This window comes from Onychomys torridus, chromosome 14, assembly GCF_903995425.1.
Source record: "Onychomys torridus chromosome 14, mOncTor1.1, whole genome shotgun sequence".
NCBI classification, from domain to species: domain Eukaryota; kingdom Metazoa; phylum Chordata; class Mammalia; order Rodentia; family Cricetidae; genus Onychomys; species Onychomys torridus.
This window is the reverse complement of record NC_050456.1, coordinates 59,118,310-59,136,085: the sequence shown is the minus strand read 5'-3', so window position 1 is coordinate 59,136,085 and position 17,776 is coordinate 59,118,310. Positions and strand designations below refer to the sequence as shown.

General features: G+C 41.2%; 1 protein-coding gene across 1 annotated transcript in view; it reads right to left on the bottom strand.

Moving 5' to 3' along the window:
• Tshr (thyroid stimulating hormone receptor) overlaps positions 1 to 17,776 on the bottom strand; it is a 130,949-nt gene that overhangs the window by 34,436 nt on the left and 78,737 nt on the right. Inside the window, exons 3-6 of the mRNA XM_036206450.1 lie at positions 15,100 to 15,174; positions 8,685 to 8,759; positions 6,135 to 6,209; positions 3,401 to 3,478 (exon numbers count right to left, since the gene is read on the bottom strand). Coding sequence (XP_036062343.1) covers positions 3,401 to 3,478; positions 6,135 to 6,209; positions 8,685 to 8,759; positions 15,100 to 15,174 — 303 coding nt within the window. The remainder of the gene's footprint in view (positions 1 to 3,400; positions 3,479 to 6,134; positions 6,210 to 8,684; positions 8,760 to 15,099; positions 15,175 to 17,776) is intronic.

Here is a 17,776-nt window from a genome sequence, read left to right as displayed (position 1 = left end):
ACTGCTCCCCAGGAATTCCTCGGGACAGGCAGGGGAGAATTTCAATAATTATTTTATTATTTTATTTTATTTTTTTTTCGAGACAAGGTTTCTCTGTGTAGCTTTGGAGCCTGTCTGGGAACTCACTCTGTAGCCCAGGCTGGCCTCGAACTCACAGAGATCCGCCTGCCTCTGCCTCCCGAGTGCTGGCATTAAAGGTGTGCGCCACCACCACCCGGCTTCAATAATAATTTTAATCTCCTACATGTGGACTTGATAAAACAATAACTACAGCGGAGACTCCAAGTTTACAACCAGGCCTGGCTCTGCCACTTAATAGCTGGGTGATCCTGAGACTCTCATTTCCTCTTCCATCCTGCCGTTTTAGCTCTAGAAATATGATGCTAATACCTCATTACAAGTTGCTAGGGAGGCTGAGTCACTATATCTAATAATGCTGAATGCTTAAAAGATGGCCATGTTAAAGGAGAACTCTAAAGTCTGAATTCATTCTAGGTAACTGTGAGAAACTGAGGAATAATCTCATGGTTTTGTTGTTTGATTTTTTTTTTTTTTAAACAACTAAGTTTATTTCTAGTTCCTAAAGAATTATGGGTGTGGACTGCAATCCATTTTCCAGGAACTCAGGCACAGAGAGCGGAAAATGCTAATGGATAAAGTCCACTTTTTCCCGAACTGCAACTTCTTTGCAAATATGTGAAACAAAACATGATGCGCTTTTTTATTTTCTCCAGCTTTGTCCTTGATGGGCTGGGAAAGATGGGTCAGCCAGGAAAATGCCAGCCATGCAAGCATGAATTTGGATCCCTAGAGCCCACTTAAGAAGTCAAGCGTAGCAACATGTGCCTGGGACCCTTGTCCTGGGGGTGGAGTGCACGTAGGTGGATACTTGAAGCTCATTGGGCAGCCAGCCTAGCCAAATCGCTGAAGTTCAGGGTCAGCCAGAGACCTTGGCTCCAAAAATATACATAGAGAGTGATCAAGAAAAAAACAGTCTACCTGTAAGCCTCCACATATACACACGTGTGCATACACCTACACAAACAAGTATACACACACACACACACACACACACACACAATTCTTGGTTTGAGTTGTGCTTTAGAGACTAAATAAAACTTCATGGAGACATAGGTCTTAAAAAATGTAAATGGCAGAGAAGGGAAGAAAGGACATGGGCATGGATTCTGCTGTTAGACACTTTCCTTGCACATTTAAAATTTTGAACTTGATTGATCTTCAAGGAAGAAAAGGCTTTTATAAGAACATGATTTTTAAAAATCACCTGGCAAGCCCATGCCATTCTCACCTCTACAGCCAGGATTCAAACATTGGGTCTCAAAGGAGGCATTGGATGGTTCTCCTTGGAAAGGGAAAGGAAGTCCTGTGGTGGTATTGTGTTCCCCGAAATAAACTTATCTGGGGTCAGAGAACAGGACGGCCACAATACTAAACATGAGGATAGGCAGTGGTGGCGCACACCTTTAATCCCAGCACTCGGGAGGCAGAGCCAGGCAGGTCTTTGTGAGTTCAAGGCCACATTGGAAACAGCCAGGCATGGTGACTCACACCTTTAATGCCAGAAAGAGAGCCTTTAATCCCAGGGAGTGACGGCAGAGAACAGAAAGATATATAAGGTGTGAAAACCAGGCAGCAGAGTTAGTTAAGCATTTGGCTGGTTAGGCGTTGGAGCAGCAGTTCAGCTGAGAGCCATTGGGATGAGGACACAGAAGTTTGCAGAATGAGGAAATAAGACCAGCTGAGGAACTGGCGAGGTGAGGAAACTGTGGCTTGTTCTGCTTCTCTGATCTTCCAGCATTCACTCCAATAACTGGCCTCGGGTTTGATTTTATTAATAAGACTTTTAAGATTCCTGCTACAAAGTCCTGGGGAAAAAGTGTTACAAGGGGAAGCTAAAAAAAAAAAAAAAAAAAAAAGAAAGAAAGAAAGAAAAAAAAAAAAGAGCTGAGAATGTAGGAGCTTCCTTGGGAAGAATGCTACCCAGCACAATGGAAACCTTTACAGAGGGTTTGCATAGAACTGAGCTGAGAACCCACTGTTGCTAAAAGTAGAGGTGGCTGAGTTGGAATCACTTGTCTTTTCCTAAGAGCTCCGCCCACATTGGGAAAAGGATACTTTGACCTGACCCACCCAGGGAGAACAGCTGTGGTCGTTCACATACTACAAATGGATACATCAGCAGTGATTTGTAAAGGAGGGTTCCTGAGAAAAGCTGAGTGGAGGCTTGGATTGATTTCGATAGGGAATAAGTAAATCAGATTTGCATCCAACAAAGACTCCAGACTGTAGTATGACCAGAGACAGAGAACTGGGGTGGCTGTACAGGTAAACACAAAACCAACCAACCAAACAAACAAAAAGCAGTAGCCTTGGGTGGGGGGTAGTGTGCGGGATATAGGGAGAAGGGTCTGCAGAGGTAGCCCTAACTCTACTTTGTGGCTAACACTATGAGAGGAGAGATTTCTATCAGTTTGGAGAATTAACTTATCTTCTTTCAGTAGATCTTTTCTATTAGAAAGTTTTATTGCTATCCTTGATTTGGAATCAACTTTGGTTTGTTTCTATGTTTTGGAGCAGGGTCCGGAACTTGCCATAAAGCCAAGGATGATCTTGAACCTCAGATCGTCCTGCCTCCGCTTCCCAGGTGCTGGGATTTCAGGCATGTGCCACCATGCTCAGTTTAAGGGTACTGGTGATGAAATCCAGGGCTCCATGCATGTCAGACCAACACTATACTAACAGAGCTATCGCCCCATCCTTTAGCATCTGCTTTTGAACAACCAAAGAGCAGGTCATGTTCCAAATAAAAGCACTATGTTTTCTATTGAAAGCAGTTATAGGAGTGATGTCATAGTCTACGATCTCTGAGCGAAAGTGTAATTACAGACTATGAAAAGCCCTCAGTGGTACTAGTCTTTATTCAGCGACTCTGTGAAAGTCACATTTACTCCATGGAGTTCCTTCCTATATAGACTAGGGGATATTTGGATGTCGGATGAGGTACCATCAAGCCCACAGGCCAAATCTGATCCACACTCTGTTTCTATAGAGGGGCTTAATTGTGACACAGACTTATGTATGCATTTGGCTGCTTTTGCTTTCCAGTGGCAGTTGCTATGAGGCAGTGCAATGCATACAGAATACCTGACCCTTCTCGGAACAAATGACCAGCCCCTGCCATAGAGAATGTGCAGTTCTTATCATCTCAATCTGTTTGTGGTCTGTAGAATATCACACCACAAGGCCACACTCAACTACATGAAATCCTTCCAGTCACAGAGTGTGCATTGGATGCTTCTGTAAAACTCAGACACATTTTTAGCTGGAAAAACTCAAATAAAATTCAGGTGCTGGCGAGAGTGAAACTGGAAATACTCACAAGGTCAAGGTTTCATTGCATAGTCCCTGAAATGCATTTTCGGGGACTGAAGTCATGTAAGGGTTGTCTGTGATTTCACTGCAAGAGAAAATGATGAAAACAGTTGAGAGCAGAACGCCGGGGATGGGTTCTTGTTGCGTAGATGCACTTCAAAGAACCAGCCATCATACAGCTCAGTTTCAGCTGCGTCTTTGACCTGCTTCTAATCACTGGTGGTCATAGGAGGTGAGGAGGGCTGTTCTAAGGGGATACACACTCAGAGTCAAGTGTACATCGAGCAAACCAACTCCAGTGTGAGCTGAGGTCTCTGCATTACTCCTTATCTCAAAGCAGCTGGAGCTCGGAGACCTCTGAAACTGCAACACTATGTCCATAGCAACTAGAATTTTCTATGTCAATAGGAGGATCAGGAGAAAGGAAAGGACTCAATGGATTTCATGAGTATCATTAGAATGTCCTCTATTTGCAAAACACTGTCAGGCAGGTGCTCCCAGAGGACTGCTTATGTTTAAAACAGAGTTTATCTGTAGCAATTGTTTTTTTCCTGGAAAAAAAATATCAAGAGTTTGCAGCGTGCCAGGAGGTGGTGGTACACACCTTTAAGCCCACCCCTTGGGAGACAGGCAGACTGATCTCTGAGTTAGTTCGAGGCCAGCCTGGTCTACAGAGTGAGTTCCAGGATAGCTAGGGCTACACAGAGAAATCTTGTCTCAAAGAAAAAACAGAGAGGAGGTGAGGTGAGGGAGGGAGTTTGCAGCTAATCATTCTACACTTTGCTGACTCTGCAGGGCAAATTCAACCTTTGCAGTTCTCCTGCATACATACTTTTTTTTTTTTTCATTTTCATTTGAATGATTAGGTAAGACAACTGGTCTATATCACAGTTTTTGAAAAAAAAAACAAACAAAAAACACCAGACAGTCAATCAAAAGCATGCCCTCGACTCCTCTGTTGAACTCAGATCACACACTCATTTGAATTCTCTAGTCCTTTGCTTCACTGTTGAAAAAAGACAAAACAAAAACAAACAAATTCCCTTTGTACTTCAAATAAAGCAAGCATGATGCCTAGGAAAGTGAAAAGTTTTCAGAAAATATGAAAAATAAGGTATCACTGTTATCTAAACCCCCTCTCTCATTCAGCCACTCCCCTTAGAAATCATTTGATCATTTTCCCATTTAAAAATTAAATGTGGGTAGGGGAGCCTTGAGACAGTTCTGTGGGTGAATGCACTTGCTTGTCAGGCCCGACAACCTGAGTGTGACTCTGGGAACCTACACAGTAGAAGAGAACCAACTCCTTCTTGTTGTCTTCCAACCTCCACATAAAGATACATATACACTAAATAAATCAATGTAAAACACAAAATAAAATAGCTAGGAATCATTCTGCTCAATTAAGGTGGGAAGACCCTCCCTGAAGGTGGGTGGCACCATTTCATGGGCTGAATTCTAGTCCTATAGGAGTAGAGGAAGCTCATTGAGTTGCAAGGAAGCAAGGCAATGTTTATTGTCTCTTTATTCTTTTTCTTTTTTAAGATTTATTTATTTATTATGTATACAGAAGGGGGTGCCAGATCTCATTATGTATGGTTGTAAGCCACCATGTGGGTGCTGGGAATTGAACTCAGGACCTCTGGAAGAGCAGTCGGTACTCTTAACCTCTGAGCCATCTCTCCAGGCCCTGTCTCTTTAGTCTTGACTATGAGTATGATGTGACCAGCTGCTTGACTTCCCTGAAATGATGGTCAGTAACTTGGAACTGTAGCCAAATAAACCATCCCCTCCACAGTATGTGTGCCTTGTAACCATCAAAGTCAGAAAAGGGTATAGGATCCCTTGGAACTGGAATTACAAACCATTCTGAGCTGCCACATGGGTGCTGAGAATTGAGATTTGAGCTCTTAACCTCTGAGCTATTGACTCAGCTCGTCTCTCCAGCCCCCTCACAATTGTTGTCTTTTGAGGACATAAATGAAATCAGAACAACAATAAAACTGATGAGTTGGCTTTCTTCCCTCTCTACAATGCTTTCCCGAAATTCTCTCTTGACCCCTGTCTTAAATAGGGTTGCTACTGTTGTCATGAAACCATGACCAAAGAAACTTGGGGAAGAAAGGATTTATGGGAAGCTTATGCTTCCATGTCACAGTCCATCATTGAAGGAAGTCAGGACAGGAACTCAAGCGTGGCAGGAACCTGGAAGCAGAAGCTGAGCTGAGGTCATAGAGGGGTGCTGCTTACTTGCTTGCTCCTCATGGCTTGCTCTGCCTACTTTCTTATAGAACCTGGGACCACCAGCCCAGAGATGGCACCACCCACAATGGGCTGAGCCCTCTCCCCAATCACTAATTTAAAAAAATGCCTTACAAACCTGCTCACAATCTGACTTTATGGAGGTATTTTCTTAATGAGGCTCCCTCCTTTCAGATGACTTTAGCTTGTGTCAAGTTGACATGAAACTAGCCAGCACACACCCATTCCAACTCAGCTTCCTACCGTCATTATCCTACAAAAACTGTTTTTGTCAGAATCACCAATGGCCCTCAGTTTGTGAACTCAGTGGTCATTCCTCACTTGTGCCTGACTCCATTTTTCAGCATTGTTACCCTGCTCACTGCTGTCTCTTGAAATCCATTGTTTTTCCTGGCTTCTACCAGTTCCCATGACTGCACCCCAGTTCTTTATCTGGGGCAAACAAAATATACCAAATAATGCATGTTTAGCATACTTACAGTATAAAGAATACATCAGTGGAATAAATTTTGGTCAGGTCAGGGAATATTCTAAGTCCAGTGTTGAAAATGCCACTAAATTAAAAAAGAAGAAACGTTAAGTTTAGGTAAGAAAATCAATACCTAGGAAGTACACTATAATAGCTGAAATATGAGTTTATGAGGTAAATCCCAAGTCCTCTACTCAGTACCTCATGACTGTAGCAAGTGCTAACCCTGGAATGGGATGGTATTCCTTCAGAGCATGAGAATTTAATCCTGAAAATAGTAGTGATACCTATGCTTTGCTTAGAATTCTCTGTGAATATTTTGAACCCAGTGAGATTCCTAGAAATAGGGCAAGGGACAAAGGAGAGGGGAGGAGAAGAGAGGAGAGGGAGAGGGAAAGGGAGAGGGAGGGAGGGAGAGAGGAAGGGAGGGAGAGAGGAAGGGAGGGAGGGAGAGAGAGAGAGAGAGAGAGAGAGAGAGAGAGAGAGAGAATCCCTGTTTTAATTGGAGGACATTGTGTGTGTGTGTGTGTGTGTGTGTGTGTGTGCATCTCTCTCTCTCTCTCTCTCTCTCTCTCTCTCTCTCTGTGTGTGTGTGTGTGTGTGTGTGTGTGTGTGTGTGTGTGTGTGTGTTAGAGGATGGGCTGTAAAAGATCAATGGAGGAAGAACACGTGACTACCTAACTCCAAGTCAGCTTTCCTGTTTTAAATTCTACATTGTGGCTTGGTGCCATGCCACGCCCATGCCATTAATCCCAGCACTCAGGAGGCAGAGGCAGAAGGATCTCTATGAATTAGAGACCAGCATGTTCTACACAGTGAGTTCCAAGACAGCCAGGATTATGTAGAGAGACTCTCCATACCCCAAAAATCTACATCCTATGGCATTACTATTTTGCTAAGAATGACTTTTTTGCAGTAGTGACCTGTGAGTAGACAGCAGGATCTTTTAAACAATGTGCTTGGAAAGACATTAGCTTCTACTTCCAAAATTCATGTCATCAAGGGAAAAATATGTCAAGATTAAAAGATGTGCAAAAATATAACATGAACACAAAAGTTTAGTGGCTCCTAATGTCCCCAGGATTTAATCCCTGTGACACTTTTATCAGCTATTAGAACATAGGTAGTGGAAACTGTAAGTTTTGAAAGACTTGGTATGGAGAAGGAAAGGCTTAGACCCTACCCAGCTCTTCTAGTGCAAAACAACTCAAGTTTCACTGATATACAGTCAAAGGCAATTCAGTCTTGACTCCTTCTAAAGAGAGAGACATTGGATTGAAGAGGCAGCAGGAGCCAGAGAGCTCAAAACAAATAAATGGAATACTCCAGAAGGAGAGAAGCAATATTCTGTGCGTGTATATGAAATATGGCAACAGTTCAGCTAGGGTTGGGGGTTCATGAAAAAGAGCAGGACAAAAAGGCCAGAGAGTTCAGTGGAGGCAATAAATGAAAGGTTAATGGGACTTGAACCATGACCTCTCTACTCTCCAAAACCCACTAAGTGAGTCCTTTTCTTCTTTGATGTCTCCCTAATTATCTGATTAACCATCTACTGAGTTGAAAGCAAGTCCATAAAAGGATTGACTGCCTTGTCCCACAAGATACCTTTAAGCCACACATGCCATTACTCTGGAATTTCCCTCTCCTACCCCTTCAACAAGGGCTTGTTTCCAGTTCTCCTAAGTGAGCCGTGCAGCTTCATGTTTCTATCTTTATCCTGGTACCTGATTTTTTCTGAATAACCTCTATCCATCCTTAAAGATTTACTCCCTAAAATATCTGTGAGATATACTTTTATTTTAAATGTCTGGATGGAAATGAACTACATGTGAATAGTGATTGTTTCTAGGCACAGGGATTAAGATTGCTTTTTATTTTCATTATACTGTTTTTTGTTTGTTTTCTAATTTTTAAAATTGCATTTCAACAGGAAAGAAGGTCCCTCCAGCTGGTGTCTACAGGGCCTTGGGTCAAATATTCACATCCATTCAAGGTATTTTTCTGAAGTGCCCACTGGGTGGCAGGCAGCAAGGATGAAACAGAACCAATATGCTCCTTGCTCTGATGGAGTTTATGGCGAGCTTGTAAGTCATCACCAAAACCAAGTAGAAGTGTGTCACTTCTGTACTGAGGATTTGCTTTTTGAAATTTCTAATATTGTTTTGTTAAAAAATATAAACACAAAATTGTTGTTTCCAAACAAAATTGACCAGTTGGCTCTCAGGATTTCATTTTATCCACACTTAAAGACTATGTATATATTTTACTGTTTTTTTCCTCCTGTCTCTCAGAGCAGGTCTCTAGTCCCAGAACGATGTACTGACTTTTGGAGATAAGTGTTAAATATGTGAGCTGCTCCATCTGGTACTTTGCCCAGTGGAGAAGGGTGAACAGTCACAAGAAATGATCGGATTTGTGCCATACACCACGAAAATGATGCTAGACAATATCATTTCAGGGAGATTCTTGATGGACAACAGCATCACAACTCTAACACACACACACACACACACACACACACACACACACACACAACGATAAGAAAGAAGGCCATACTTACAGGAACTTGAGCAAGGGGAGTTCCGTTAGAGCATTGGGGTCTATATAAGTTAAACTTCTGGTGTTCCGGATTTCTCTGCAAGAGTTACAGTAGAACTGTCAGCAAAATGCATCCATTTCTGTTTTTACTAAAGATAAAGTTTAACAAAAGTTCATGAACAGATGCGGATACATTTATATGGTGGGGCAGGAACTATAAGTCACTGACCACAGATACCTAGCTCCTCCCCCAGACATGATTGCCCTCCTGGAGATGGTCTCAGTCAATTTGAATTTATGGACTACCTTTCTCTTAACTGGAGTCTCAAAGCTTTGTTTGTCTGTGGCTTTTGTTTCTTATCTTCTCCACTTTCTTTTTGGATTTTGGTAGAAAAGAAAACCCCTATAGTGGTTTGGCAAGCAGCTGAGGATGGACATCTTTTTATTAACAAGAGCCAGTGATGTTGCCATGACAATGACCTCTATAGTGGGCCAAGTGTCTGTTCATCGCACTTTCAGGTGAAAGGGACAGAGCAAGTTAAGCCTAAATGGCTTGTTTGGGTTTAATTTGTGATGCCAATAATTTAAAACTTCAGCATATGTGTAGTGCTATCATATGAGTTTGTAACTTACATAATAAGATTTGTGCATTCACTGATGAAGAACATATAGTTAATGTAAGTGCACAACAACTGTTAAACGTGGACTGTCACTAGTAAAGTTAAAAATATTTGGCACACACATAGATTGGCTAAAAGAGGTTCATAGCACTCCTTATGCTGACAAGGAAAGTCAGTAAGAACCCACTGAGGCCTGTAGTCTTTCCTTCTGTAGATGGCCCCTGAGGCTTGGCCATCATGAGTATTGTGTCCAGTCATCCATGTTAATATTTGGAAAGCTTGGAATGTGCTCTTTGTGATTCTCAAAAGTGCTTGCTCAAGGATAATTTGCATTTCACAAAATTCACACATTGTAGCTACGTGGTTCGATAATTTTTAGCAAATTTGCAGAATTGATCATTATAACAATGCAGCATTAGAACACACATCACTACTATCAATGACAAAAGTATCATCTGGACATTTGTAATTTATCTCAACTTCCTTTCTGCCAGACCTTCTCTCCTCCTCCCCTTCCCTCTCCTCTTCTCTCCTCCCCCCAAACCCCTGAGTACTTGGGATCAAAGCCAAAGCTCTGTGCCTGCTAAGTACTTGCTAGACCACTGAGCTACATCTCAGACTCTGCTCTAAAATATTGCTGTGACTTTGTCGTATGTGGACCTTTCTTATAAATGGATGCATATAGCAAGTGACCTGTTGTATTTTACTTCTTCCATTTAGCTTGATGTCTGTGAGATGAGGTTCATCTACATTGTAGCACAGATCTATAGTTTGCTCCTTTTACTACTGAATAGCCAGACTTGCAGTGGCATCTTGACTCTGCCACTCAGGCCCCATAACTTTGGATAAGGTCCTTGATCCCTTTGAGTCATAGTTTCCTCCTCTGTAAATAGGGACAATAATAGCACTTCATCCTTCAACTGGCTCTTGTGAGGTATTGGATGTATCCTACAGTTGAAAGCTTTCTACAAATAATGTTTTTATTATGGCTATTTTCACAAATCTAGATTTAGGGACAAAGGTATTACTATGTTCTTGCAAAAAAATAATTGAAATTTGTGCTGTAAAGACAATGACTATGAAACACACCTTGAAGGAGGTTGAGGACGGAAACTATTCACTTTCCTTCTACAATGTATATCTTAATATTTATAAGAACATGACCTTACTGGTCCATTCTATTCATTAAATAACTGTGTTGTCCCAGGAGATTCTTACCCAGGGAAATAATTTAACACTCTCTACTGGGATTTTCTACAAAAAGACTCATCAATGTTTGAAGTGTAAGTACTAACTATTTACATTCCAAAGGTCTTAGCTGTGTTCACAAACCTTAATGTATTAAATTAATCTGGGTGGTGGTGGTGGCACACACCTTTAGTCCCAGTACTTGGGAGGCAGGGGGATCTCTTTGAGTTCAAGCCCAGCCAGGACTATTAACACAGAGGAACCCCATCTCAAAAAACAAAAACAAACAAACAAAAGTATTAAATTATGATTCCTACCCAACCAAGTTCATACCTAAAACTCAAAACTATCACAGCTTAAAACTGAAAGCATGCATCTTTAGAATACCCTCTATCCTAGACAGAGTGAAGCCCCTAGGCACTGTATTCCACATTCACATGACAATCCTGCCTAGGACAAGGTGGTTTTCTCTGTCTCTTTCTAAGACAAGTGGCACGCTTGCCAGAATTTACCATTTGGGGAGGAGAGCTTGAGTTGTTACCAAAGACAAACAAATGGGAAACAGAGTTTGAAAATTGTCTAGGTATGGTTTGCAGCCATAAATTGCTTTATAAAAGGCAATTATTTGAACAAGTGAACTTGAGTGGGTGGCACCAAAGAGTCACAGTGAAAGGTCATGCAGCAGTGGGCAAAAGGGCAATGGACCGTTCAGGTAAGGAAGGTTGCCCAGTGACGGGCTAGAAGAGAAGAGAGGAGCTGTCCGGGAGGGGAAACACAGAGGAGGTTTAAACAAAAGTTAAAATACAACCAGCACAGCCCTTTGACAGACAGCAGGGGAGGAGGGCAGGAGGTAAGCAGTAAAGAACCTCTCACCAGAGGCAGTGAAAGTCCAATTGGAATAAGATCCCAGCATGCCTGTGAGGGCGAATTTGAATCAAACAATTTGGAAATTCTTGATCACAGTCCAAGAATGCAGGAAGCTACCTGTGCTTTGAGAGAGCAAGGACACTGTAAAGAATAAACACATCGGGCTTCAGTGCAGCCCTCCAGGTCGAGTTGGGAGGAAATCTGAGGAAGGCTTCCTGTTCATCCACCCCCCCCCCCAGCTCCTTGCCCCTCTCCTCTCCCCTCCCCTCCCCTCCCTTCCCTCCTCTCTCCTCTCCTCTCATCTCCTCTTTTCTCTCTCTTCTTCCTCCTTCCTTCCTCCCCCACTATTGTTCCTCCTCCTCCTCTGAATAATATTTCAAGGAACTCATCACCCGGACCAAAGGTATATAACTGAGAAATTATTGCTTAACTCCCTTTCACTTTAAATAAAGTACACGTGCAGATGAAAGTGTAACGTTAAAGTTAATGTTTAGATCAATAATTAAGCATTCACTAAATGCATCTCGTCTAGGTTCTAGAGTGTTCTGGAGAACACTTGTTAATGTTAGTGAGACCAGGAACAGAGAAAGTGGCTTGCTTAATAAAACAACTTGGCAGACACTCGTCCTCAGGAACTTCATGAACAGTATGGGAAAGGCAGCAGCAGAGGAGAGAAGCCCTAAGGTGGGGACAGAGACAGAGCAGGAGGAGCAGTGGAGTCACAGATCCTGTGTTATTAGCAGCTCTCCAGTCACCGAGTTCCTATTGTTCCGCTTTGTTCCCACCTTTGCCATTCAGTGCTGTTGATCAACTTTGAACCCTTCTGTGTTGCATTTAAATCTGCCTTTAAAAAAAAAAAGATTTTATTTATTTATTTGTTATGCATACAGTGTTCTGCCTGCATCCCTTCAGGCCAGAAGAGGGCACCAGATCTCATTACAGATGGTTGTGAGCCACCATGTGGTTGCTGGGAATTGAACTCAGGACCTCTGGAAGAGCAGCCAGTGCTCTTAACCACTGAGCCATCTCTCCAGCCCATAAATCTGCCTCTTGCAAGCAGTGTACAAATAGATTTTTAAAGTCACACAATATGGAAATCTTTGTATTTTAATTAGAATTCAGTTGGTATTGTTATTATTATTATTTTACATGTAATGCAATGGTTCTTTGGGATTTAATTTACTATTTGCTCAGGCAATTCTTTCTTGTCACTTCTTGACCTTTAAAACATCCATTAGTTAATTCTTTCATGCCTCCCAACTATAAGCTTATAAGTTATCCATTCCTCTATAATTATTTGAGTCATTTTCTCATGGATTATAACATTATTTATGATTTATAAAAGTCTGATATTAAGTTAGAACTTTTGCCATTATGCTGGCTAGTTTTTGTCAACTTGACACAAGCCTAGACATACTTGGGAGGAGGGAGTCTCTACTGAGGAATTGTCTCTATCAGATTTGCCTATGGGCATGTTTGGGGACATTTTCTTAATTGGAGGGCCCATGACCTGTGCACAGTGCCATCCCTGTGCAGGTGGGCCTGGGTGTGTAAGAAAGGTCGATGAACAAGCCGTGTTGAGTGAACTAATAAGCAGTCTTTTCCCCTGTGGGTTCAATTCCTGCCTCCAGGTTCCTGCCTTGGCATGCTTCAGTGATGGACTGTAACCTGTAAGCCAAAGAAACCCTATCCTTCCTCAAGCTGATTTTGGTTAGTGTTTTATCCCAGCAACAGAGAAGCAGCTAGGGCAGCCACTTCTCAGATAATCTGAAGACTCTAGAATATTCTAATGTCATTAATAACCTCCTCATTCTTTTTTTTTTTTTTTGAAATCATGTATTCTAATTCTGTGTATATGGAGACATTCCTTGTTTTGCATTGTGCTTATATGGATGAAGATCAGTTACTGTTATCTAGTTAAACAGCTAGCCTTAGTACAGTTTCAAATGTAGTTACCACAAGATGTTTGCTGAATAAGAGAGCAAAGACCAAGCTTTACTGCCCATCTTCACTACACACACCACTGGGTAGACAACAGAGAGAATCACAATAGGCGACCAACCACATCACTGTTTCAGTCACTAGTAATTGTCATCACAATTCAGCTTATTCACAAACAATAAAGAATACAGGGTATCACCTATGAGTTTCTTAGTAGCAGATCAATATGAAATCAGTTAATTGAAAGAGAGAATTGATGGACAGAGATGAAAATACAGGGCCTACTTGTCGATGTTCAAGGCCAGCTCTTAGTATATAGTTCTTAACCAGGCTGGCTTGCAAAGTTAAACCCTATTTCAACCCCCAACCCCACCCCTGCTTTACCTCAAAGCGAGGAATGGTGTTTTCACCTATCTCAACATTTGGGAGAGTAAGGCAGGAGGATTGTTACAAGTTGGAGGCTAGCTCGTGCTACAGAATGAGACTTGGCCTCAAAATCCCAAACCAAACCAAACTAAACCATAGCAACCATCAACAACCTCCCAATCTCCTAAAAAAAAATAAACCCACAAAAACAAAATAAAAACACATTAAAGAAATTCTTGGAGATAGTTTATTACACCGAAGACAGAGGATTGGATGTTAGCATCCAGACCTAGAATTTGCCAAGACATTAGAAAGATACTTTCTTGTAACTACTGGATGTAATAGATGGATATCTGGGGATGGCTGGCCAGCTGGCCTGGTCTACTTGGGTGCCCTACACCAATGAGAGACCTTGTCTGTGAAAACAATGTGGGTGACATCCTGAGTTATGACCATCAAAGTTTCCTCTATCCTACACACAGGCGCGTATACACACACACACACACACACACACACACACACACACACACACACCAACACATGCATATATGTACATAAAAAATAGTATAACAAAGTTAAAAATGGGCAAGCACAGATTAAACTTCGTAATAAACTTTGATAACCCAATTAAATTCTGTAATTCTAAATATTTTTTGATGCTTAAAATCGTGCATTCAAACAACATTAGATTTACTATCTTTTCTTTCATTCTGTGTTTGCAATAGTAAGACAAAATTGAATGTTTTGGCAAAAAAAAAAAATTATTATTTTTGGTTTATTTGAGATAGGGTTTCTCTGTGTAGCTTTGCTGGATCTCGCTTTGTAGCCCAGGCTGGCCTCGAACTCACAGAGATCCTCCCGCCTCTGCCTCCCGAGTGCTGGGATTACAGGCGTGCACCACCTCTGCCCGCAAAAATTTTGAATGTCACAAAGTACTCAAACCTTTCTTATTGGTAGTTGAGTTCCTTTGCCCAGTTCCAGTCTGCAGAGTTTTAGGATGCCAGGCTACGGTGCAGAGTGTGGGTTGCCCGTATTTTAAATTCCACTGTGTTATGTTTTATGCATTCGGAATCTATTTATATTTACCCACATATCTACCCCCTCTTCTGCGGTTCATTGTTTTCTGTACAGAATATACGGCCAGATGGGGCCATCTTTCTTTTTCCTAATCATTCCCTTTAGCAGTAATTTTACTTTGAGTCTAATGCTGCCAAATTCTCAAGAACTTTCTTTGTGGGTTTGGTGAGATGACTCAGCCCATAAGGGTGCTTGCTACTGAGTCCTGATGACCTGAGTTCTGTCCTTCCAAACCCACATGGTGAAAGGAAGGAATGGACTTCTGCAAGTTGTCTTCTGAACCCGACACCCCAAAAATAAAATAAACAAATGTAAAAGAATATTTTTAATGGTGGTGGTTGTGGTTTGGCTCTATTCTGTGCTTTTCCTTATACTTACATGTGAGTCATTTTACTCAAATTGTAGAAAGAATGTGGTTCCAGCCGCTGCAGAGTTGCATCTATAGATAAATAGCTGAACATTTAAAAAAAATAAGACAAAATAGAAAGTTAGCAATGAACTTCAAACATTCTATTTCATTTTATCATATTGGTTTACACAGGCAAGTATATGATGTGCTTTTAGCATATCCCCCTGAATTCCGCTGCTCTCTACCTTTTCTCACCTCACCCCTTTCCCATTAGACCTCTTTGTTCTTCTGGACAGCATTGCTTCTCTTCCCATGTTATCTGTATATATGTGACTGTATGTATCTATAAAGTCTAGGACCCACAAGTGAGAGAACATTTACAGTATGTGTCTTTCTGAGACTGACTTAATTCACTTAACATGATGGTCTTCAGTTGTCTGAACCTTCTGTTCTTTATGGCTGAAACAAATTCCATTGTGTCTATAAACCACATTTTCTTATCCACTCCTATTGATGGACACCCAGGTTGGTTCCATAATTTCAGGAGTGTGAGAAGTGCTACAATAAACACGGATGTGCAAGAGTCTGTGATATAAGCACACTATTTTTTATGTACATATATGCATGTGTTCCCGTGTATGCAGGTACATGTGTGTGCAGATGAACAATTGTATTTGTGTGTGTGTGTGTGTGTGTGTGTGTGATAGAGGAAACTTTGACTGTTATAACTCAGGATGCCATCCACATTGCTTTTACAGACTAGGTCTCTCATTGGTGTGAAGCACCTAAGTAAACTAGGCTGGCTGGCCAGCTATCCCCAGATATCCATCTATTTCTACCTCCAGAATTCTGGGATTTATAAATATGTGCCAGCACATCTGTCTTTCAAACATACCTTTTTTTTTAAAAAAAAAATTATTTGTTAGGGCCTTTCCAAAGCTTAGACCATGCACAAATCATGTGTGTAGATTCTAGCTACATTTTCCCCCAGATCCCAGTATGTCTAAAATTTCCCAATATGTTATGTTCCATACCTCTGTCACTTTCTTCAGAAACTTTCTACCAGCTTCCCGAAGAGGCTAAAATTACCATAGTACACCTTCACAGCACTATGAACATCTCTTTCATGGATAATCACAGTGCATCTTTGGGTAGCGTTTGCTTTATGTCATGTTATTAGACTGTAAGTTATCTAATGTGGAGGTTTGTTTCTGCTTTTGACCACTGAATTATGAGTGTCTTTATAGTTGTTAGCATTAAGCAGGCTCAGTAAATATATGCTCAGTGAATACATAAATAAATAGATGAGTAGATGCGTTACTCATAATAGCAAAACCAGAAAGTGTCAGAAAAGAACACTGAAGTGAATAAGAAGCATTTTTAATAAAGGGCTTCAAAGCATGGGAATAGAAATGAAATTTCCAAAGAATTAAAGAGTGAAATGGCATTTCTCTATGAAGCATTCCAGAGGGTGTTGACTATGGTGATGATGCAATATTCTGAAAATATCTCTTATATTCTAAGAGACTGGAACTTGTGCTCAACCTCACAGCCAAAGATAACAATACACCTTGAAGTCAATTAAGACTAAAGACTGCTAGCCTCCTGTGTGCTCAGCCTATTTGACCTTCTTTTAAGAGTACAATGTGACAACCAGCCTTCCTTGCCTTGTATTTCCCATGTAATCAATTTTTACAACCTAAGCTAATGTATAGCTGTAACCTTAAATTATGTGCTTTTTAGCAGAGTGTGGTGGCACATGTCTTTAATCCCAGCAATTGGGAAGCAGAGGCAGGCAGATCCCTGTGAGTTCAAGGACAGCCTGGCCTACAAAATGAATTCTAGGAAAGCCAGAGCTGTTACACAGAGAAACCCTGTCTTAAAAAACAAAAACAACAACAACAAAAATTATGTGCTTTTCCTTGACCTTGTCCTGTAACAATGCATGTGTATTTGTTGAAAGCAGCAAATACAGAAGTTGAAAGCAATTTTCTAAAATCTACCATACAGGTTGAAAGCATCCATTTATGGATATTGGTTGATAAACAGTGTTTGTTATTTGGGTCAGTTGGGGTCAGCTGGAGCCAGTGACAGTACCTAGTAAAAACTTAATTAAGAATTCATGTAAAGTTGCCCATTCCTCCCCATATGATGCTTTCTGGCTGTTCAATAAAGTTAGAGTGAAATCTTTTGTGAGGGACAGACACACAACACACATACACACATACGGAGACAGAGACCGACAGAGAGACAGAGACAGAGACAGATAGAGACACGGGGCAGATTCACCGACAGTCAGACAGTGCTCAGGCACACACAGATTAAGACTCATACAACAGACAGACAGAGGATGTAAGACACAGAGAACGTGAAGTAGAGAACTCAAGTCTGGATTCCCTTTGGTTAAATGGCTCCACGGGGAAGAGATTTTAATTTTTCCCCTATATGACATAATGCATTATTGATAATCAGAGTTCATCACTGATGCATTAGTGCACATCGACTACATTCTTTCTTAAGACCTATCTTTTTGATTTTGAATGAAACTGCAAAGTCAGGATTTGTCTTGAAATTATTAAGCAAAATATTATGCAAATAAACGATTCAGGTACTTAAAAAGGGGAAAAAGAGAGATACTCATTTGCATGAGCAGTTGTGAATCTGTATGTAAACTGTGTTGTTTTAGATGATTCAATGACCACTGTC